Below are 24,046 nucleotides of genomic sequence, written 5' to 3'. Positions count from 1 at the left end.
TGGCACTTTGTAATAGCTATTGCTAATCCTCTTTCCTTATTATTTTCCACAGTTCTTAGTGTTTTCCACAATACAGTGGATATAAAAAAATATATATAAAAGAGACATTTTAACCGATAAATTAAAGTAAAAAACAATAATCATTTTAGGAAAAGAAAAAAGGAGAAAAAAAAACTTCTAATTGTGCACACCCTTTTATAATTGAGAATGTAGCAGTGTTCTGAATCAATCAATTATATTCAAACTCATATTAAATACTAATTAGCATACACCTGCAATCAATTAAAGTGACTGATTACTACCAAATAAAGTACAGCTCTTCCCAGAGGATTTTCCCTGACATCTTCTTGGTAATATCCAAGTGGAAAAGCCAGGGGCTGTAAAGAGCTTACAACGCAGGTACTGGATCTCACTGTTGAAAAATATCAATCAGGAGAGGGTTACAATTACAGTTACAAGGCATTGGATATACCATTGTACACTGTAAAGACAATAATCAACAAGTGGAGAAAATATGGTATGACACTGACACTACTAAGAACAGGACGTCCCTCTAAAATTGATGAGAAGATCAGAAGAAAATTGATCAGGGAGGCTGCCAAGAGGCCTACAGCAATGTTAAAAGAATTGCAGTAATTTCTAGCAAGTACTGGTTGTTCCCTACATGTGACAGCAATCTCCTGAGTTCTTCATATATATGTGCTATGGGATAGGCTGGCAAGACGGAAGTATTTTTTATTTATACAAAAATAAATAAAATAAATGACCTAGAACGGGATGTTCAAAAATGAGCGAGATGATCGGGTGTCCACAAACTTTTGGCCATATAGTGTATGTTAAATAAACATCTCGTTACAAAAAGGTTAATTATATCAAGATTATACGTTTTGATTTTCTTGGTTAAATGACACTTGGGAGTGCCCAGTCTAAAAAGCCCAGTGAATTACTGTGAAGCTGTTCCTATAGAAATGGTAACATATTATAACGGCTGGTTTGAATTGCGGCCCGTACGACTGTCAGAGCTGCTGTTACAGATCAAACACACTGGCAAAATGCAAATAAAGCATTTTTATTCCATTCCATGATCAAAAAACAATGGCTGGCTTATATTAAGTAATGCTTCGTATTTTCCCTTAATAAATATAAACATCTTTCTATCACAATATCAGACACATAAAAAGGCACATTATTGTTGTTTTTTTTTCTTTTTCTTTACAAATTGTCAAATAACTACTCAATGAAGTCAAACAAGATTCACGATCTCAGTTCCTCAGAACATAGTGTTAGTACAAGTTTTACATTTACATTAACGTTCTATACCATAACTGACATTATCATAGAACCTGAACAATATAAAAATGCAAAAAAAAGGCATTTAAACTAAACTAATATAGTGCATTCTGTACATTTTGTAAACTTAGATTATGAATATTAGATTATGAACTGCTTTAATCTAATACATGTTCTAGTATTATTAATAATACGTACCAAAGTGAATTTTAGATATGTTAATAGTTGTCTACTTGTATTAATCTGCATATGTTGGAAATATTATAAAAGAAAGTGTTTCACACAGTACTTCATATTGGTAATTCAGAGTTGTAAACTTTACAACTCTGGCGATTGGTCAACCTCATGATTAAACGTTTTTACACAGCAGTGGTCTACATGGTACGTGGAAGTGAACATATTGGTACAGGATTATTGTCTATTACTGTGCAAACTGATATACTACTAATCGTAAACAAACCACTTTGTGTCGTCGGGGTATTTTTCAGGGCTCAGATTTAGTGAAACAACGCAGACCAGGGATCCTCCAGCGAGAGCTGGTGTGGATGCGCAGGTCCAGCCACTCCTGCTGTGCCACAGCTAAGTAGGACTCGGGTGGAGCTGTGGAGAGCAGCTCAGGGCTCACAGAACCTTCTGCTCGAGTCAAGGCCTGGTGACAAGCAGCCTGGATGTCTAGAGTCTCCAGATTATTGAGGCTTCCAACTGCCTGGTCCACCACCTGGGCCCTGTTTGGGCCTGAAAATACAATAAAAATGTTAAAGAACTGGATTTTTACGTTAGCCAGAACATAAAAATGTAATTTTGCTTACAAAGAGATGTCGTCTACCATGCATGCCAGCAATAAGCACTGGTTTCCTAGTAATTTATTTATGTATTTTTAAAGATAACAACAATCAGCAATCAAAACACATTTCCCCTCCCATAAACTGGCTTAACATTTCTGCTTGCTGAGAGCTCTTGTGAGAAAAGAGTGAGGTAGAACGCAACCCGATTTTAATTTAAATTATTCTTCTTCATTGAGACCAATGAAAAATAAGAAGTTTGTCTTTTAAATTACTAATACTATTTCAGATTAAAGTTAAATTAATTCTGGGAAATACAAAAAAAAAAACCCTCAATGATTGTTACCAGAATAATTAGAATTTCTGCATAACATTTTCTTGTTTTAGTCCTGCCAGTCACTCACAGCAGTGTCGGAAAGGCTCCCATCTTTGAGAGGGCATGTATGATTTGGTCACAGGTTGCTGCAGCAGGCACACTATGGCGCTGTCCGCTTGATGAAAGACGTGCAGTGACAGGAGCCGTTGGTGCAGCTCCTCGCTCAGGCTGTACTTCTCTGAACGAATCAACTCTCGAATCAGGTCAAAATCCTGCTTCAGCTGCAGTGCTCCACGAACACTATAATGAAGGAGTTTATATAAAGGAACAGCGCTCTTCCAAACTTTTAATACCCATTTCCAATACTAAGATTATGTATACAATGTCATTTTAATTGCCCGCTGACCTAAACTTGATTTTCTGTTTGAGTATGTGCTCCATCCAGGCCTCCATGAAGGCAGTCATGGCCTCTTCCAGTGCTGGAATACGAGTCTCATCCGGTAAGGGCTGCACTCCCTCGAACACCTGGCCAAGCACACTTTGAGCTGCAAAGGCTGCATAATCACTCGGGGTGCTGGGTAATTCTAAGAAAACACACAAAGCAGCTAGTCCATATTGGAAGTAAAAAAAAAAAATACTGATGACTAACTATATTTGATAGTAACAATATTTGGACAGAAACTCCCCCCAAAAAATGCAATTATCTGCCTGCTGACCTGTTTTATAGTTGACTCGCCAGTGTTTTGCTGATGGCATCGTTTGCTCAAAAATCTCCATCGACATTTTCTTGCAGTCCATCGAAAATATCCGCAGCACAAGTTCAGAGAAGGCCTATGATTTAGTAGGAGATTACATCAACATTGTCTCAATTTTTATTCGTTAAACCTGGATGAGAATGAATCAATTAATCAATCAATCAATCACGAGACATGGAGGAGCTTAAATTGTAGAGGTCGACCAATTGCTCAGTTTTGGCGATAACCAATTGCAAACAAACCGTGTCCGTTGTGTTATATGAAGTGGCTTTATTTATTTATTATTTTGGATGTCTATTTTTAATGTGTTATTTGGAGTGTTACTTTTTAGTTCACTTTGGATGTATATCTTTTACTTACTTTAATATTTATTTTTAGTTATATATATTAACATTTATTTCACAGGAAAAAAAAAAAAGTACGGTACGTTTTCACACAGTACTGTTTATTTTTGTAATAAATTTCAGCAATATTTTACTTTAAGTGTAAACTTTAACATTTTCATTCATTCATCAATTTTAATAAACTATCGGTAGGTACCACAGGTACCACGCAACATGGTGGGTTTTACCGATAACAATAACTACCGGTCGACCTCTATTAAGTTGCTACAGCACCAGCTACTTTCAGGTCTGTTTAACTTCGATTGCCAAATAATTGTTTATGGTCGTTTGTGTTTCACACAGAATACACGTTTCAAACCCCGGGTGGGGGTGAGGGGAGGAAGGGCCACCCTCTCCTCACTTTTGTGCTCTTTAGATCACTGGCCATAATAAATCAGTAAAGCTGTGCACATGCATTGCATTGCAAATTATGCTTGGGAGTTTCCTTGCTCAGCTGTTTTAAACATAGTCAAATATATACACAAGATATATATTTATACCAAAATTACTGCTCTACAGTTTTTACAGACGGTACGAATTTTTTAAACTACCGCTAATGTCCGGTGTTTGTTTGCATTTGTAGCCTGTACTTGTCTTCTATTGTGTCTGTAGCGTTTTAACTCGAGGCGGAAATCTTTAGAGGTTGTTCTAAAATGTAGTATTGTATGCATACCGCATCCTGCTCCTTAAAATAAAGCATTAACATCAATGGAGATGGGCTGCACATGCTTAGAGCTGTATTGATGAGTTATAGAAATTGCCTTACCAACATAATCTAGTCATGATATTCTTGATATACCCCAATTATGCAATTAGCGTTTAGTATGACATCACTATATACATACTGGATCAAAACTGCTAGCAAGATTTTCTTCCCAGTTATAATGGGAGCTTGCACTGAAATTTGAGAACGCTTTACTTGTAGTTGTGAGACTGCATGAGATAGTTGAAGTCCGTGTTCCACGATGAGATGACGATGATGATCAGTACTTCCACCCACAGTGTTCAGCTGCTGCACTAGACTCTCCACCATCTCCTTGAGAGCCTTCCAAAATTCATACAACCAAAGCTTGTATCAATTCTTCATTCATACTCTCCAAATAATTATACCATTCAATATAAAATACAGCTCTATACCTTAAGGTCTCCTTGTGTGACCAGCACAAACTTAGCAAGAGACCACGAGGCCAGAAACTGGTAGGTTTTACTCATAACCCAGAACGTAGCGGACTGGACAGTGGCTTGGGCCCTGCGCAGCAACCCTAGGTGATACGAACCAATGCTCCTGGTTTCCTCCTCTCCTGGACACAGAAAGACAAACATTATGAATTAGGACACAAAGCCCTCTAATAAAATGCTTTATCTGAACTGCTTTATCTTATGGAGGTAATACTAAATATTTCATTTCCTAGGCACTTTTTTTCCCGCCCCATCGATACATTACGAAGCGTTCAGGAAGAAAACCTTCCCAGCTCATTAAAAGAATGCAAAACAGAAACTGTTGCAGTAAATCAACCGAAGAGTACCGAAGTTTGTTTGTGGGGTTTGTAGTAACTGAAGCACAGAGAGGAGAGGAGGGAAGAGCTGGAGTACAACTTCCATGGTCGCGGTTCTCACAGAGGAAGGTTCCGTCGTGGCTCTCGGTGAGCACTTATCCTTCGTTCCTAAACCCAGTGACTCGCACATTACTGCAACACAAACACACAGTTAAGACTGCTAACTCTCTTGGAAAAAAAACTGCAAATGTTATTGAGCAATGAGTTTTACTAATGACCTATTATTGACCTATACAAGCCTATAAATCTTCTTATTTATATATTATTCATTAGCAATCAGTATCAGGCAATAAACACTTAACAGCACGTATCGACGTAGTATTCGATTCATAATGACACTATCAATAGAAGAGCGCAAGGGACAGGGAATATTTACTAAAACATACATCATACACGATATAAAATTGACGTTCTGTACATTTCTACAGCAATTAGTGATAAATTGTGTTAAAATGTAGAATAGCAATCGTTATTAGATGGCATTCAACAGCTTTGTGGTAGGGAAAAAAACAAACGATTAAGCAATCCATCTGTATCAAACAATTTACACTAATAGTCAAAAGTTTTTGGACACTCGACTGAAATGTTTCTCATGATCTTAAAAACGTTTTGATCTGAAGGTGTGTGATTAAAATGTTTGAAATCGGTGCCGTAGACAAAAATATAATCGTGCCGACGTATTCATTTCTTTCATTAGAAAACTAACATTCTATTTCCAAAAAAAAATTTTTTAAACAGACGACTTCAAGCGAAATATTCCGGAAAACAGCGGATAAGTGTCCGGCGTAGGTGCGAACTCCTTTAATACGGTTTAAAAAGCATCTCAGCATGATTCCTCAAGAAATCATTCGAGAAAATGCCAACATAAATTTCTGGAAATTCTAGGCAAAAAGCATGTCTACTTTGAAGATGCTAAAATTATTAAAAATTATTTTGGATTTTTTTTTTTTATCACAACATAATTCCCATAATTCCATTTGTGTTACTCCAGAGTTTTTATGACTTTATTAATATTCTAATTATTAGAATAGAATTGGGGGGGTCTAAACTTTTGAGCAGCAGTGTAGATATAAATATTATTAATTTCGTTTAGACACAACGCAGTAAAGCCTGTCCAGTTTAGCTGACCAACTCACTTGCATCCCAGTGCATGAAGGCAGCAGTAGATAAAACATGCGCGCAGAATCTATTCAAGACATCCTTGCATTCAGCTGGAACCAATTCTGGAAAGATCAAATTGTAGTAAAGTAACTCAGCACTCGAGCAATTCACTAAGCAAACAAACTGATTCTATGTACCTTTTTATTTGACAGTCTTACCTTCTTTACAAGCTTGCTTTAGCCATCTGACCAGAAGGAACACCATCTGATCGTTCCACTGGTTCATACCACCCAAAACACCAATGTAAGACGGGTAATAAAAACGCTCGATAACTGCTTTGCCAAATTCCCTCCATAGCGTATCCGTGTACTGAGAGAAAAGCGCCCCCCGTGCATCCATGCTGCTCAGGTCCATCTGCTGAACAACGTTTTGGACACCAGAGAGATACATTTTGGGATTTTCTTCTCGCCCACTGGCTCGGCACCTCCTCTCTGCAGAAGCACTCCAAGGTCTTCTGGAAATGCGTGGCACTAAGAGGTCTGTTGAGGAGACTAAGACTTGAAAGAAAGTTTCCAGAATGTCCTCTCTATCTTCATGAGCAAACATGAACAAGGGCAGATGACTGGAAGACCAAAAACTGTGGCGTGGCTGTTTAGAGGATTTGTCCAGGATAGACGTAGATCGGTCTGAAGTAGATGGAACGAAAAGATCCGGACAATCTGAGTCTGCCCGTTTCGTGCTGGTTTGTCCTGCAAGAGAAAGAAGATCAGTCTGCTGACACGTCCAGCTGTAAAGTTGCCTGGCCGCAATCTGAGCTCGATGCCGTGCCACGATCTCCATGATTTCCACCACTAACGATGCTCCAGGTCTGAGGTGTTTCCTGGGCAAACCTGATCCGATCGGAGAATAATCAGAGGTGAAGAAACTCCAGGCTGCAGCTCTTTTCTGGGACCTTGGGTTTGCGATGACTTGATTATATAGCTCCAGAGCAGACAGCAAGTCCTCTAAGGCATCTCTGGGTACACGCACCAGTTGAGCAGCAGCTAAAGCTTTAAGCACTGTGTGCATGCAGTTCTCCATCAGCAGCAAGGCTTGCTGTCCCAGCAGCCACAGTCCTTTCTGCATCGAGCCTAGCATCTCTGTGCGACTGAATACGACAGCGCGCAAGAAGGGGTCAGAGCGCACTCGGGCATACAGCATGTCCCAGTGTCTGACATGGACTTGTAGTTCCTCGCACATAGCCCTAAGATCCAGGTTCCACTGAGAGTTGGCTTGTTCGTTTGAATTTTGACCCCTGCTGGCTAAGAGATGGGCTTTCCCCAGCACATCACCCAATCGTGATATAAAGCATTTAGCTGCACGACATCGACGGCCATACTCGTGGAGGAAGAGGAGCTGAGCCCGTTGTTCCAGAAGGTTCTGGAGCTGTGCATAGTGCTGGCTAAAGGCTGGTGCCTGAGGGTGGTGGTAAAATTCCGCCTCTCCTGAAGTAGTTAGTCCTGTAACGCAGCCTCTCAGACAGCCTCCTGATCCACGCAGTACACGGCACTGAGACCTGAGACTCACTAAAGTGCGTTCTAGCTGCTGGAGGCGTTGGGAAGAGCGAGAGGTAAGATCCTGGCGTGCGACAAAATGATCTCCATTTTCATAGTTCCGGGTTGAACTGTCGCTCTTCTGTCTCAGGAGGTGCTTAAGATTGGAACCAGAGCGCGTTTGAAACAGCGGATCGGTCTTCCGACGGGACTTGGTAACCGGGCCCTGGTACGGAGAACCTGCGGACACGAGGAGGCCATTTAGGAGCATACGTTTCTGAATAGTTTCTTAGTGTTCCTGCTTCAGGTTTGCGTTATATCTCCGATTCGTCTGGTCAAAATGAAACTAAATCGGCACTTCTGATTTTCAGAGTTTGCACGTAACCAGCAACAAATTAAACATCACGTGTAGAAGCAGAAAAGAGAAGACAACTGCAAGAACATTAGCACGATTCAAAAATCAGCAGAGGAACTAAGTTTCCCAGTGTAACTTACACTCAACATTAGCATAGAAGTAATACAGTGACTTACACAACCTACCATCACGTTTGTCCTTCGACAGATATGTATCAGGAAGTATTTCTGGATAACTGTTTGTTTTTTTCTGTAGATAAAGAATTCAACTGAAATGAGCCAATGACAAGCAAAAGCAGCCTGCGACAAGACAAACAACCATTATATTGAAATTTAACACGAGACATTGCAGCTTAAAATCTATCGTTTAGTTATTTCATTGACGAACGGCACTTCAAACAAGAACGTCTGCATCTGCGGCATGTTAAAACAAAGCAATGGTTTTAAAGACCAAAATTAACAATCATTTTATTACAGTGCAAAAACAAGCAGGTTCGGTCGCAGCTGGACCATCAGTTTAGTAGTTACCACAGTGACCTGGTCAGTATCAGAGGCTTGAAGCTCAGAGCTGTCAGTCACAGCAGACGGTAGTGCTCGGTCTAGACGGGAAACATGTCATAAGACATGTTATGTGTTTTCACAGGAGTACCACAAAACAGCAATTAAGTCTAAATAAAACACGGGGGGGGGGGGGACAACAACAACATGGAAATTATCTTATGGATATCTCAAGGTGTTACGCCTTACATTAAATCATGATATTTCACAATATTAATTTACATTTATTGCCGTATATATTTGAATGACTGCAGTTTTCATGGAGTGACCCATACCCTTCCCAAAATACCTGACGGTCCTGTGCTCATCCTAGGACTCTAATTCACAAGATGCTCCTACTGAACACCTTTCAACACACTTAACACTACTTCATAATCATTCTAATTGCTAATCGTGGGGGGAAACCCCGTTATCCTAAAGGAACTGGCTATACTTATCAGCAATAAATCCGCTCACCTGCAGCATGAGGATGTGTCGGAGTGTGTGTTTGTGTTTGGTTGGGTTCAGCTTCACTGTGTCCTTCCTGAGGGATACTGGATGTCTGAGCCATTCTCTCTTTCAGCTCACTAACTCGGCTTCACATTTCACCTACAATGGCACAAGAAACACAAAGCCACAGCTAGCTTTAGCATTGAATAAAAGCCTATATATACCTACTAAAAAAGGGCGTTTATCTACTGTTTTCCTTCAGCTTGCAGCTTAGCTGTGGCACAGGATTGACGTCATTTTGCAACGCTAAAAAACCCGGAAACGAGTTAGCATTTTAGCACTTCCGGTTCCATCGTCCAGAAGCCAATGGGTTGTGTTTTTTTTAATGGGATTTTTGGTTAAAAGGCTGAAATAAGGTCAGTGGTGAAACACAAGCTCTAAATAGTTTCACGTTTTATTCTAGGACAGAAAATACACCAGTAATACCCCACTCATTGATTTTTTTAAAGCTTTTACGTGTATTGAAAAGGGCGGTTGCTAACACGGTGCTAAATGGGACTACAAATTATTAAACGTCATCACGCCGAACCTGGGGGCGGGGGACAAACTTTGGAGATAAACTAGTTCAGATATGCTGTGCACAATTTCCAAAAAAAACGTGGATGAAGATTGATCCGCAGAGTAATTATGTAAATATTATCCGTATTATGTAAAATGTTTTTAAATCAGGTTTGGAAAAGTTGCCGGAAGCTTGGTGATGGTGACGTTGAAGTCGAGCGACGTAGTTCGTTTACAGCATACGGTTAGCTTTTCATTTCTGGCGATTGTATTTAGGCTTCAAACTTCATAAATGTTGTGTTCATTTGTGAAAATTATCTTGATATTGTAAAATCTTGTCGATTACTATTGGGTTTTTGTTTAGAGAACCAGTGCTATGCTACCTCCCGGGTTCCGGTACAAAATGACGTCATTCTTGCGCCACTCTATTACCCATATTGTCTTACATCACTTTCTTTACTGTTTCTATAGATGATAAATGTGTAATTTATCATAATTCTGATGCACAATATGGTAAAAAGTATGTGGACACTTGGCCATATGTGGTTCTTCCCCAAACTACTTGGAGAAGTACAGAATTGTGTGATATTGTCTTTGTATGCTGTAGCATTAAATATTTCCCTTCACTGGAACTAGGAGGCCTAAACCCATTCCAGCATGACAGTGCTCCTGTGCACAAAGCGAGCTCCATAAATCCATGGGATGACAAGGATAAAGTGGAAGAACTTTGCACAGAGCCCTGACCTCACAACCACAAGCAGAATGCTGTCTGCACACCACACCTCATCACCCAACTCGTTTCCTGACCTCATGAACGCTCTTATGGCTGAACCGGCAAATCTGTCTCCCAGAAGATCCTGGAAAGAACAGTAGAGGTTATTATAGCATCAAAGGGGACTAAATCTGGAATGGGAATGTTCAACAAGCACATATGGATGTGCCATATTTTTTTATTATCATATGAATACAGAAATTAGACTAGTACAGGTAAATTGATTAATTCTAAAAGTTAGAATTAAAGCATCATCATCTACCCTAAATGTACTCAAACACATTAAAAACACAATCTGGTCTTTTCAGATTAATTTCTTTATTTCAAAATGGTGGTCCTTGTAAAACAACTGGTTAAATATTGAACAGATGTATTGTAAATGTCAAATTTACAATACCATAAAAAATAAAATCAATACTTTGCAACAATTATAAATGAAAAACAAAACACTTTGATATGAAAACCTTGCCCATATGGAGAACAAATTTTTATTTTCAACTAACATTACATAGTTTATGAATTCACTAAGATTTTTTTTTATGTATTTGAGATTTTTTTTGTAAGAAAAAGAAAAAGAAAAAAAAAGCAATCATAAACATAGAATATTAACAGTAAAATCAGGTGAGGTTCAGTGCGTTAACAGTTCTCTCGCATTATCAGAGCATCAGTGAGAGCAGTTAAGCCATCTCGGCTTCGTCTATCTTCATCATCTTGTGGGGGGTTCCTGAGTCCCGCAACAAATCAACCTTGGGTAAAAAAAATAAGCCGCAAAATGGGTAAGTCAAGTCTTTTCAATAATTTGCTGCACGCACAATCAGTGTTTTTTTTTTTCAGCATGTTAGTGTTCAAACACACCTCAGGGAATAATGAAGAACTACTAGATTTTGAGCTCGATGCTTCTGGGTCAGGATCCACTGAGCACTCCACGTCCAGCTCAAAGTCCATGACCTCGCCCAGATCTCTGAACAAGTGAAACCACAAGACATTTCAATACATTGCACAAATTATCAAATAAATTTTAAAAATCTGCAAAATATCAAGTACCAAAATCTCAAATAAATAAATAACTAGACATATAGAATATAGCAAATTTTATTTTTCAAGAATACATACACATCTCTTTATTCTGAGGGTCATTATGTTTATTAAAAAAAATATATATATAATAAAAAACGGAAAAAGTATGTTGATATAATATGACCGTTAACAACAACAAAAAAAAGGCAAAACTTAACCTACACAGCTTGCAGATCACTTCCTTCATCAGCAGGAGGGTCCCACGCATGAAGTTTGACTTTCCACAGTTTTATCTGCTGGTCCCAGGAGCGGCGGCTGTATTTCTTAAATTTGTTGGGAGTTCGTGGATGAAGCCCTGGTTTTCTCAAGTGCCTGGACTCAGAAGTGAAAGAATTAAAGACCGGTATTGAAAAAAGACCTCTTATACACACACTCAGCATTCCTAACTTCGTTAAAATCACGACACATGCTTTATTCTACTCACTTGGGAACTTCTTTAACGTATCTGTCATAGGCGAGGGTGTTCTTCCCATAGTTAATCTGCTTTTGTCTCCTCATCAGGACGGTCTCGTCAGTCTCGATGTCCCCGGGTACAGGAGAATCTCTGGAGTCTCGTGAGTCTGAACTGTAGGCACAGCACAGAGATTATTAAACACACACACACACACACACACACACACAGTACAAGCATGTTGACACTAAAGCTGTAAATAGCAAACCTTCCAGATGACATTTTCCTCTCTCTTTGAACAGAATCTCCAGTCAGTATCCGCCGTCTGTAACTAAACCGTTTAAGAAACGTTTAGTGATTAAAAAAATAATAATAATAAATTAAAATGTCTTAAAAGTTAAAATAAAAGCAACTGACCGCTCTATGTCCCGTCGAACGCTAGTGCGCATTTCGTCATTCTCCACTTCCTCTGCCCAGTCTCTTATTCTCGACATAGGTCCTGCACTTTCTGGAGTTGTGAAGCTGGAAAAGCAACAATAGCAAGATAGAAAGTCAGGTGTGAATGTTACTTAAAAGTAAGATGGTGTGATACATGCTATGGCATGTACAGGGTGTTCGTACGTTGATCCTAATATGTTTATGCGTGTGAATTATGGGGAAGGATGTTTGAACCAATATGATTTATGGGTTAAAGAATGTGCTTTCCCTGAAAAGTGTAGTTTTAGCCTCAGACAGTTAGAACAACTGAAACTTAATTTAGAGACAAAGGAGAGAGAGAGACCCCTAAAACAAAGAGTGAAGTGCAGTTTTTGGCAGACTGGAAGGCATTTGCTGAAGGGCAGAGCGAGGCACATAAAAGAGAGAAAAAATGTCAGCCAGGGCCCTCATCTGTTTCTCAGTGTGCTAAATTGCAGAAAGCCGATCCCGACCTGGACTCCGCCCCACCATGACGCCCACAGCCAGTAAGGAGGGAGGAACCTGCAGTTTCAGAGACACCTCCTCACAATGAAGCAGCCCAGGCTATGCCACTCTATCCGAACCTGTCAGAACTGAGCCACCAACCCCCACCGAACTATGCTCCAGCCGTCCTAGCTTCACCGGTGGCGTTACACACGAGATCCCAAGTGAAGGGACCAAAAACATTGCTGCCTGAAGGCTTCAGACCAACAAAATCAGACAGAGAAGGGACAGTGCACGCTGTGGTAAATGCCCCAATGCTAGATGTGGCCACAGAGAAGGAGGCCCTATGCTAGTTCACAGACCCTGGACATTGGAAGACATCAGGAGCAGCATGACGCATCTGCTGGCGCTCCGCGAAGTAGGAAGACGAAAGTTTGGGGATGAACTTCAGATATTCTGCAGATAATTCAGACCCACCACTCATGAACTACGACGACTGCTCGTGGCAAAACTTGTTACGGACTGGGTCAAGGTTTCACGTGAATTCCCAGAGAACAATGTCTGCCTGATCAACCCACAATGGGATGATGGAGTCAACGCAAGGTACAGAGCACAAATCATGGCGTTCCAGCAGAGGCTGACGAACAGAGGCTGTCCTTAACCCTGCTACTCTTCTTCCAACAGAGGGAGACGGGAAACCACATGATTGTGTCGTACTGACTAACAAACTCTGCTCTCCTAGAGTCGACCTGAAAGATGTTCTATTGGAAAATTCGGATCCGATCCTCTTTGTGGACGGGTCAGCGTCACGTGACCCAGAGACAGGTAAAAATCGAGTGGGCTATGCAGAAGTGACCGCATACGAGACGGTCTGTCAGGAAGTCTCCCCTCAAACCTTTCAGCACAAGCAGCTGAACTGTATGCCATCATAGAGGCATGAAGACATGCTGAGGGACAGTCAGTAAATATCTACACAGACAGTAGATATGCCTTTGAGGTAGTACATGATTTGGGACAATGGGAACTTCCTGACGAGTTCAGGAACACACACGGCCCACCACAAAATAGTCTCTGAGCTGCTGGACACAGCCCTACTCCCCAAAACTATTGCAGTATGCAAATGTGATGGACACACTAACAAATTAGACCATGTTTTCCTAGGGAACGCTCGAGTAAACAGTGCAGCAGAAAGAGTGCATGATGCACACACTTTTACACAAATTTGGTATTTGCTGACCATGGTGACGGGACTACGGTGCCTAAGGTGAAGTGATTTCTATAGGTCCCACATAAGCCCGCAAAGTTCTTTATTGGACTATTGCTGCAGATTGGACGACAATTAGTAGTTAAAAAGCCTGTATGCCAAGATATTTGCTGCCGCTGTAAACCGTTCTGTATCGCCTTTTGTCAGAAGAATCATTTCCAACAGTGCTACCCACTCAACGTCACACGTCCCCTCGTCACATAATGATAATTCTATCATTGAACACATGCGGTCTGCGATACGCAACCCTCCACAGACTAGCGAGATGGAGTTTGATTGGCTGAACTCAGTATCCGGGGGATGGGGCTCATGGATATTAACCGTCTGTCTACCAATAGGTGCAATAATTCTTCTCGTCTTGCTCATTTTGCCTTGTATTGTTTCTCTCGTTCGGAGCAGTCTCTCACGCTCGTTGAAATCACTAATGACCAAATGCTGATGTTGACAAAGACTGAGTATGATCCCTGTGATGACCAACCTGACTGGGTATCAGATTCTCCCAGCAACACTTGACGATGACGACCCATTGACATCCATTTCACACCTATTGTAAATATTCCTTTGACAATGATGATCCTCATTTCACCCTAAACGAGCTTTCTTGACCACAGGATACTTTATATCCGCAAAAACAGCCTTAGCGCTTTCATTATTATCTGTATCATGTTAAATTCAGTTGAACCGTGAAACGATTCTGAAGTCCTGATGTATTCACAGCACTGTAATTTCTGTTCATTTTAGTTATCATATTTTGTAATGACAAAATGGGGGAAATTACTCATTTTTACTTTGGAATAAGTTTGTTCTTGTTCTGTTTCATTCTCATCAGGGGATAACACCGAAGAAGGCCATGTCATGTCACTGAGATCAGTACAGAATGTTTATCTGCTTACAGAGACACAAACATATTCTTCTATTCAAGGTTCGTCTAAACATCTTCCAAGATCCTGAAACAAAGTCTGTTTGAACTGCCTCAAACTGCTTCTTATCAGTACACAGAATTATGTCATACTCTGCGTTTCATATATATAGTAGTGGTTTAGTACAGGGCTTCAGAGCGCTCTCATTATTCTATCCTGCTTTATTCTATCCTGTATTAACCATCTTTCTGTAATACACCTTTCTACCTTCAGAGGACTGATCTGCGAGTGTTATCTAATTTCCATGACAATGGTCATCCATTTTTTTTTTAAACCAATTGAACAGTTCTGCTAGTTCAATGTGATGTTATTGAGGGTGTAATGATGCACATAATTTGCTCTTTAGTCACATTCATGTGTGCAATGCACCACTTTACCATTCTGGCCTGTTCGATCCTCTTCCATCTGAAGTGTGGGTCTCAGACTCATCGCGGGATCTTCTTACGTTCCCATCAGCGTCCCGTTTCCTGCAATGAGACCATCTTTGTCGTTTGTTCCTGTCAAAAAGTAAATAAAATAAATCAAATAAGTTGGATTAAACGGAAGTTAGTTTCATTGTTATATTTGTTGCCACCAAAAAGGCTCAATTTTGCTGCGAATTTGCTATGCAACTTGTGGAGCAGGATTTCATGCTTTTTTTGTGGACTTGTGTTTAGCTGTACTCGTGTTCGACACATCAAAGAGTATTTCGGCTGAACGTGCATTGTGAAGGGATCACATGACTCTGCCTGGCCCTAATTTGAAGGAAATCTGCAGTAAGCTTCTCCGAAATACTCTGGCGTTTGCTCGATTTTGCTTTCATTTCCGTGTCTCGTTACCCATGACATCAACCACGACATTGCTTCTTTTACGATCGTGTCTATGTCGGCTGCCGTGCGATCTCCAGGATGTGCTGCTCCAGCTCTCAGTCACTCAATGAACAGAGCAGACGCAGAGAGAGGTGTGAGTGCAGCGGGAAAGCAAGACCTCACGCTTGCATGTACTGGCCACATGTGGAAAGTTGCAAAGGTTTGTCCAAAAAGTCACTAGGCACTTTTTTTTTTGCAAAATAAGTTGCTAAAAGCCACTAAGTTGGCGACACTGGTCTGCAATGACTGCTAGATAAAGGCAGACTAAGCTCCGCCTCTCCCCAGCAAAAAGACAATACAGAAGGAGAGGGAACGTGGGGGTTTTCATTTATGCACATTCTATTTGACAAGCAATAAAATGTACAAATGATGCCCTTTTTTTCTTGAAAACAATTTGTGCCCCCTTCCCATCTACCCTGGGTTGAGAACCACTGGCCTAGAGGATTTCCCCTTTCAGAAAAGTGTCTTTTTTCTGGTTAAAGTGGAGAAAAATCACAACCCACCATTATCAAAGCTGTTAATAATAATAATAATAATAATTATGATCTGGTTTTATCGGTCATGTGAACTGCACGGGTTTAATCCGAATCTCAGAAACCTGTCCTGTGAGTAATATCAACCCAGACCTAACATGATCCCATGGAAAGTTCAGAAATATAACACTCTACAGCGCTAATAAACACGGTTATCGCTGTACGGAATTTAAAAAAAAATCAGTCTAACATTCAAATAATCTGATTATGTTCATAAAATAAATCGAGGACCTCTGAGGAACCCCGTTAGTCCCTTAAAAGAAAAAAAAAAACGGGTAAATGAACATAAAGACAAAGCGAGTTTGTTCAGGAGGTTCTGCCCTTTCCTAAACCTTTTAATTTCCAAATTGTCTGTGTTCAGTCTTTTCTAACTGAATGAACAGTAAATGTTACCTGTTATGATGATGATGATGATGAAGGGTGTGTCAGTGGTGATAATTATGGGATGTCCAATACCATCTTGGTATGTAGTGCTTTAACACTCTAAACACTGCTTTAACACTGTTTTGTTCTTAATTATTATTTCCTTTAAACCGTATATATTTTTCCCCAGACATGTTCAGAAAACTTGTCTTCTAACTACTTTTCCAGCTTACCATTTATTGATTTATTTTAAAACACATTAAAAATATGAGGCCCATATAAACAGCACTTTAGTGTCGGCGCCATTTTGAAGTCATAAACAAATCGGAACTACAATGGGTTTAAAGCTTTAAGTTGACATACATACAGCAACGGTGCTTTTAGAGATAAATGATCTAGTGAAAACATGTTTGGAAACACGTTTCTGATATGAATGAGATATTTATTTACCTAGCGTGTAATTGTTAGCGAATTATCGTCCCGAACTAGCACACGGAGCTAACTATAGAATAAGATACTGTGGATTTTATGCTTTTTATATATACATACACATACACACACACTATAAAACATAGGACAAATGGAAAGAAATTAAGAAAGGTATAGGACGATAAATACAATTAAAATGTTAACTGCAACAGACTTTGTATAATAAGGTGATTAGCTCGAGAAGCAGCTAGCCTTCCGCGCTGTAAAAAAAAAAAAAAAAAAAAAAAAAACCGCGGTTTTGTGTGAGCTCGCGGGAACAAGAAGCTAACTGAACCGCACGCGCATATCTCCACAATAAAAACACACACATACAAGCATATGTGCCCTCACTTACTTTACGCAGATCAATGTCTGAGACTCAACGCCGTTTACCTGTTTTCTTCAGTCCTGTAGTCACTGTCGGCGCAGTGTTTATAGCGAGAAGACATCGCTTGTTGATAGGGAGCTGAAGGTGAGACGGAAAGCTGCGGAGAGTTTGAGAAAGCGCGCGCCTTCGCTCTGTGGCGACCGTCAACAATGAGGTCACCCGACAGCATTCTGGGTAAAATGGGAGTGCGATAAACCCCGCCTTTTCGAAGGAAGGAGCACTGCTCGTGACTGAAATAAAGTTGGCTTGATGTTGGACGTTCGATATTCGTAGATATGCGGAAATTAAGGGACCGTCTCTAAAGTTACATTCGACATTGTTAAACACGGTTCTGTCTTCAATAGCATCTGAAGGGAACGACTTAGTCATATAACCAACTGTATAGTGTTCATCTAGGTGTCAGATATAATATACAGCTTTCAGTTTTTTGATATTTAATAAAATAAACTATTAAATCACATGTAAATTAGATATGAATTTCACTACAGAATGGGCCCATACCCAAAATATACCATTATTTAAAGCTCAATAGCATTTGAAGGGAATGATGTAGTCACACATCCAACTGTAAACTGTTCCGACTAGGTGTCAGGTATGACTTATTTGAATAAATATCAGAAATCTAAAAGGTGTGCGTCATACCTGGCACCTATATGAACACTTTACAGTTGGCTTCATGACTGTACATCATTCCCTTCAAATACTATTAAGCTTTAAATAATGGTATATTTTGGGTATGGGCCCATTCTGTAGTGAAATTCATATCTAATTTACATGCGATTTAATAGTTTATTTTATTAAACATAATACACCATCCAACGTGTACCCCACCTTGTGCCCAATGCCCCCTGGGATAGTCTTCAGGTTCCCCGTGACACTGAAGGATAAGTGGTATAGAACATGTATGGATATGAAAGCACAAACCAGAAGAATTTGCTTTGCAGTGCCATTACTTTCAGGAGACTAAAAATTTTTTTTTTTTTTTTTTAAGCATATACATCCTAAATGACTTGATCTTATTAATGCCAGTGTCAATGCCAGGTGAAATCCATAAGCACAAACCTGGAGGAACCAACCTTTATTTTGAGATGCAATAATGCATGTTATATAGCAACAGGTTATTTTAACATACAAGCCTAAAATGTGTGCAATATGCACTGTTCAATTCTATAAAGTGACAGCTTTTAATTCTCCAAATATGTAAAACACATTTACTGTCAATTTCAGTCAGGAAATAAGGATTTAGGTTATAAGCTTTATTTTAACACAAATTTTTACATTACATGTATAAAAATTAGAGACCACCACACCTGCTCAAAATAAACAGATGTTTACAGATATAAGCTAAGGGTCACTTACAATTTTTAAATGTACTCTAAACTCTTAAAGTTGTGTTAGTTTCTCCCAAATAAAAATATTTATTCAAATTTATATTAAAGAGTAACACCACTGCATTTGGCAGCAGTTTCTGAGCAACCCTATACATCATGAGGCATATTGTAGAAGTGTATTTGAAAACTGATATTCCTCATATTGCCCTTACAGACTCCACCCCCACTCCAAATGTACAGGGCAGGGATACTGCAGAAGCAGGAATGCGAAACACTGCTCCGAAAAAATTAACTGAATAGAACACAGGCTACAAAATAACTTCAAATGAACAGACATTCATTAACACTGAAATTCCACTTTATTCAACGGGTCAGGTCTTTAACATGCAAACATGGAAAACATCAAGTCGGTCTTCCTTGATCTTGCACAAAATGAACAGCCTTCCCCAACATTAACCTACACAACAGGTACACACAAAATAAGTCACATGTACATCACCAAAACAGTTTATTATTATTTTTTTTTTTTTTTAAGTGGCATGAAGTGAACAGTTGTAGCAGGCCTTCTTGTCAGGTTCTTTTCGACTGCACACACTAAAACCTGTGCCAGTCCTGCATATGCTATCCCAAGGTTAAAAAAACATCACGAAAACACACAGTTTATCATGATGGTATCAACTTGGGGTTTAGGCTTTAAGTGAACAAGGAGGAATGCCTCACCTCATTCCTCTTGCACCTACTGCACAGCACCTTTGAAGACAAAGAACAGTTAGAGGAAACCCAACAAAATGTCCAGTAGGCTTCAGAAGAATTAATTATGCTCAGTGGTAAAAAGTTTCTTCACTTCACAATAAGAATGATGTGTTGAATTTGGTTCATCACAGCATCACTTAGGTCTCATCACAACAAAGGAAAAATTACTCACCATGCTGAACCACAGCTCTTAAGACCAGGAATGCCTTCTGCCTGCTACAAGAGTGCAATTACAGTAAAAATTTGCACTCCTTAAATGACACCAAGCAGCTCAGCTTGTTCAACAGATTAATTTAGTTTAAAATTTAAATCCCCTTACCACTCAATTCAGCAGGTCACGACCATGTGTCTACGGAACTCGACATATCTGCAAGAGACGACTCGATTAAGATCACCTTTCATTCCCAAACACAAACATTCCATTCCATCATGTTAATGTTTGCCCACAGACTAGGGCGGCCCACATGGGTTTAAGTGAGCAGCCCACTCTCAAGTGGACAAGACTCTACCACGGCCGTGCTACAAGACTGCTAAAACAGCAAGCCCTGAACACAGCCTAAACAGCAGTGCCTTTCTTTTCCAGCAGAGTAACACTAGCTCAGGCACAGTTCAGGCCTGCACAGCTGACTGCCGCTGGAGTAAAGGCATATTCAACCACTACAGGAAGGTCACTCAGCTTACCAGCAGTGCACTCGCACAGAGTGATCTGGTGATCCACAGGATTCAGCCTGGAGAAGGGGTGGACAAAAGCACCATCTGTGAACACAAAGTGAAACACGATCATTAAAATATTAGATATTAGATCAAGGGCATAACCATGGTATAGACATTTTGGGGGGGGGTGTCCAATGAACTCAGTGGGAGGATATACAAGTGATGTAACTTTAATGGTCAAAAACTGGAACTGACATTAGCCTAGCCTACTTCGTGGGTGTGCAAATATCAACAGTTAATTGACGTTCTTAAGAAGAAACCAAGCCATGGTATGATGCCTTCTATACAAAGCTAAGGTTACCTACTACTTGGGTATCTAGTTACTGTCTGGAAAAAAACCAAACACACCAAAAAAACCCCTCATGTTCTGCTGCACTTTTCTACACTTTGCTGCCGTCTCCATTTCTTACAGACTGAGCTGCTAAAATACATCAACGAACTTGCGTTGAGTATGGGCACAACCAAGTGTACAACTGGAGGGGGGGGGGCACCGATTTTCCTTAAACAAATATTAAAAAGGAATAGACAAATAAATAGAACAGACGAAGAAAAGACAGACCCCTTGGCAGGGTTCATTAAATGGGGACATACAGAAAATAATTTTGTACTGTATATGGGGGGGGGACTGGGCATCACTTCCGGTATCTGAAGGAAACGGTGAGCTGATCAGTAACACAGACACGAACACGTGGTGCGAACAGAAAAACTCCTTAAGCACTAACTTATCTAGTTTTACACACATGTAAACGCAATGAAATGCACCCTACCAGCTTTCCAACACATACACGACGCCATTTATTCACACAATAAGTGACTTCTGTACTATACAGAGCTTAAAGTGCGTCAACTACAGCGCTGTTACAAAGTTACACTTAAAGACATACTGTAAAGAATAATAATATAATAATAATAATAATAATAATAATAATAATAATAATAACAACCTAAAGCATCTCACCATGGCACTTTTAAGGAAGAACAAGCCTTGAACAGTCACAGCAGCGCGCCTGTGGAGAGGAGTGTCATGCAACATCGCCATGAAGAACAGAAAAGAATGGGGAATGTCGCGCACAGGATTTATACACCACTGAAGAAGTGCGTTGCATGCTGGGATAGAACCCTCACTACCGCTAACAGCTGCTAATAAACTATCGGCTTTGTTTTGGTTTTATTATTATTAGTGTTTTTTTCTATTTAATTTTATTATTATTATTATTATTATTACTATTATTTATTTATTTATTTATTTATTTTACTATTACTATTTTTAAAAAATATTTTTTTTTTTATTTTTCCTGCCAAACTACTGCCCCCACTCCAGTCCAGTAGGTGGCGGTAATGCACCTTTAGTGGTTTGCCAACCGCCATTAAAAAAACAAAAAGAAGAAGCTAAAATGTTAGTCTCGCGTTTGCCTTGCAATTTAAAATCTTTGTAGTGTATTTGTGCATAAAAATGTCATTTTTCACGATTTTATTTTATTTGTATTTACTTGCTTCTTTTGTTTTCATAGCATTTATACACGTTTCTTTTGTGATCTGTGTTGAATTTTAAATATATGATAGATAGATAGATAGATAGATAGATAGATAGATAGATAGATAGACAGTATGGGCATAGATAGATACAGGAAGACAGAGAGCTTAATTAATAGACATAATCAGATGGACATACATAGATAAATATATATAAGAAGACAGATAGATAGACAAACAATATTGACATAGATACAGGAAAACAGACAGATTAATAAATAAGTAGACACAATCATATGTACATACATAAACAGATAAATAGATACACTAAGACATACAGATAGATAGATAGACAGACAGATTAATTAATAGATAGACAATCATATGGACATAGCCAGACAAGTAAATAGATACGGGAAGACATGTAGATAGATAGTTAGATAGGATAGAGGAAAACAAACAGATAGATATACAAACAGTATGGACATAGATAAATAGATACAGGAAGCTGGATAGACAGTATGGGCATTGATAGATACAAGAAGACAGACAGCTTAATATATATATATATATATATATATATATATATATATATATATATATATATATATATATACAGACAATCAGATGGACATACATAGATAAACATAAATAGATACAAGAAGATAGATGGATACAGGAAGACATACAGATAGATAGATAGACAGTGTGGACATAGATAGATACAGGAATAGGAAGACATACAGATAGATAGATAGACAGTGTGGACATAGATAGATACAGGAAGATAGACAGATAAATAGATACAGGAAGACACACAGATAGATAGACAGACAGACAGACAGATTAATTAATAGATAGATAGACAATCATCGAGTCCCGCCGGGGCCGTGTGTGTGGAGTTTGCATGTTCTCCCCGTGCTGCGGGGGTTTCCTCCGGGTACTCCGGTTTCCTCCCCCAGTCCAAAGACATGTATGGTAGGCTGATTGGTGTGTCTAAAGTGTCAGTAGTGTATGAATGGGTGTGTGAATGTGTATGTGATTGTGCCCTGTGATGGATTGGCACCCTGTCCAGTGTGTACCCCGCCTTGTGCCTGATGCTCCCTGAGATAGGCTCCAGGTTCCCCGTGACCCTGAAAAGGAGTAAGCGGTAGAAGATGGATGGATGGATGGATGGATGGATAGACAATCATATGGACATATATAGATAGATAGACAGATAAATAGATACAGGAAGATAGATACACAAAGACAGATAGATAGACAGACAGACAGATAAATAGATACGGGAAGACATGTAGATAGATAGGATAGAGGCAAACAGGCAGATAGATAGATAAATAGATAGACAGACAATCAGATGGACATAGATAGATAGATAGTCAGATAGGATAGTGGAAACAAACAGATAGATAGATATACAGACAGACAGATAAATTAATTAAAAGATAGATAGATAGACAATCAGATGGACATAGATAGATAGATAGATACAGGCCATTCCACTGAATAGGTGCAATTTGGTTGTTGTAACTCTTTCAAATGAAACTTCATTCTGTTCTGTGTCTAACTGGCCTTTCTACCCTCTTATATATATATTCCCTTCATTTTATTATAAGACATTTTATTCTAACCTCTTTGCACAGTCTAGGGTAAAAATCCAAGAATAATTAGATAATATTCAGATTGATTCTGTAACTGTACACTAGATGGCGTTATAAACCTGACTGGCTGGCGTGACTGAACAGAAAAACTCCGATTATATGGTATTTGAACAGTCACTCTTGCTTATTAAGGGTTACATTATTTCTAACAAAATTGTACAAGAATACAAAAAATTCCGGTGAAGCTGGGAGAACTCTTTTCCTCCACATTGTGGAGAGAAATCAGAAATTGCTTGCTATCAGAAGAGTGAAACCTGTAATTGAAGTCAAGTATTAAGAAGGCTGGATAATAACAGTTGGCCAAGATGTAACAGTCTCCTAGGTTGGCCAGCTTGGCCTGTATTTAGGCAGCTGGCAAAATAGATGTGTTTAATGTTATTATTATTATTATGTTTAAAGATCCACAATGTAATTTTTCCTTAACGGTGTCATACTTCCTAACTTGTTAAAAGAACATCTGGAAATGAATCAATAAGGGAATTTTCAGCATGTGATCTTAATGTGAAAAAAATGAATAAATAAATCCATGTTTATAATGTTTATTGAGCAGAGGAACATCTCAAGGAGCGAGGG

The 24,046-nt window shown here is 39.3% G+C and overlaps 2 protein-coding genes, 1 long non-coding RNA gene and 2 other non-coding genes across 10 annotated transcripts; 1 reads left to right on the top strand and 4 right to left on the bottom strand.

Annotated features, from left to right (window-relative positions):
- Window positions 1–1,053: 1,053 nt before the first annotated feature.
- On the bottom strand, window positions 1,054–9,420 carry ccdc142 (coiled-coil domain containing 142). 5 transcript variants are annotated; one of them, XM_017473745.3, is made up of 13 exons: window positions 9,306–9,411; window positions 9,084–9,215; window positions 8,598–8,668; window positions 8,247–8,319; window positions 6,402–7,955; window positions 6,219–6,305; window positions 5,053–5,214; window positions 4,664–4,827; window positions 4,446–4,571; window positions 3,105–3,219; window positions 2,795–2,972; window positions 2,477–2,688; window positions 1,054–2,025 (listed from the first exon to the last, which is right to left on the bottom strand). In XM_017473745.3, the coding sequence occupies exons 2-13, from the start codon at window positions 9,175–9,177 to the stop codon at window positions 1,775–1,777; spliced, it is 3,087 nt and encodes a 1,028-aa protein (XP_017329234.1). In that variant the 5' UTR covers window positions 9,178–9,215; window positions 9,306–9,411; the 3' UTR covers window positions 1,054–1,774. The 5 variants fall into 5 exon arrangements, with proteins under 5 accessions (XP_017329234.1, XP_017329233.1, XP_017329235.1 ...); XM_017473744.3 differs by having other exon boundaries at window positions 9,084–9,420; XM_017473746.3 differs by having other exon boundaries at window positions 8,256–8,319; window positions 9,084–9,419.
- A 1,533-nt stretch (window positions 9,421–10,953) lies between these two features.
- slbp (stem-loop binding protein) lies at window positions 10,954–17,712 on the bottom strand. 2 transcript variants are annotated; one of them, XM_017473750.3, is made up of 8 exons: window positions 17,544–17,712; window positions 15,316–15,405; window positions 12,272–12,376; window positions 12,123–12,185; window positions 11,888–12,028; window positions 11,626–11,775; window positions 11,242–11,347; window positions 10,954–11,132 (listed from the first exon to the last, which is right to left on the bottom strand). In XM_017473750.3, the coding sequence occupies exons 1-8, from the start codon at window positions 17,705–17,707 to the stop codon at window positions 11,064–11,066; spliced, it is 888 nt and encodes a 295-aa protein (XP_017329239.1). In that variant the 5' UTR covers window positions 17,708–17,712; the 3' UTR covers window positions 10,954–11,063. The 2 variants fall into 2 exon arrangements, with proteins under 2 accessions (XP_017329239.1, XP_017329238.1); XM_017473749.3 differs by having other exon boundaries at window positions 15,316–15,435; window positions 17,544–17,710.
- LOC108268672 (uncharacterized) lies at window positions 11,670–15,879 on the top strand. The gene is made up of 3 exons (XR_001813360.3): window positions 11,670–11,806; window positions 11,965–12,017; window positions 12,754–15,879. It is a non-coding gene; the product is annotated as an uncharacterized LOC108268672 (long non-coding RNA).
- A 1,973-nt stretch (window positions 17,713–19,685) lies between the features above and the next one.
- On the bottom strand, window positions 19,686–19,756 carry LOC124628463 (small nucleolar RNA SNORD63). Its single transcript, XR_006982997.1, has one exon. It is a non-coding gene; the product is annotated as a small nucleolar RNA SNORD63 (small nucleolar RNA).
- A 300-nt stretch (window positions 19,757–20,056) lies between these two features.
- Window positions 20,057–20,260, bottom strand: LOC124628462 (small nucleolar RNA SNORA74). Its single transcript, XR_006982996.1, has one exon. It is a non-coding gene; the product is annotated as a small nucleolar RNA SNORA74 (small nucleolar RNA).
- Window positions 20,261–24,046: the final 3,786 nt, after the last annotated feature.

The sequence above is a fragment of the Ictalurus punctatus genome, chromosome 8 (genome assembly GCF_001660625.3).
Source record: "Ictalurus punctatus breed USDA103 chromosome 8, Coco_2.0, whole genome shotgun sequence".
In the NCBI taxonomy this organism is placed as follows: domain Eukaryota; kingdom Metazoa; phylum Chordata; class Actinopteri; order Siluriformes; family Ictaluridae; genus Ictalurus; species Ictalurus punctatus.
This window is presented reverse-complemented; position numbering and strand designations above follow the sequence as displayed.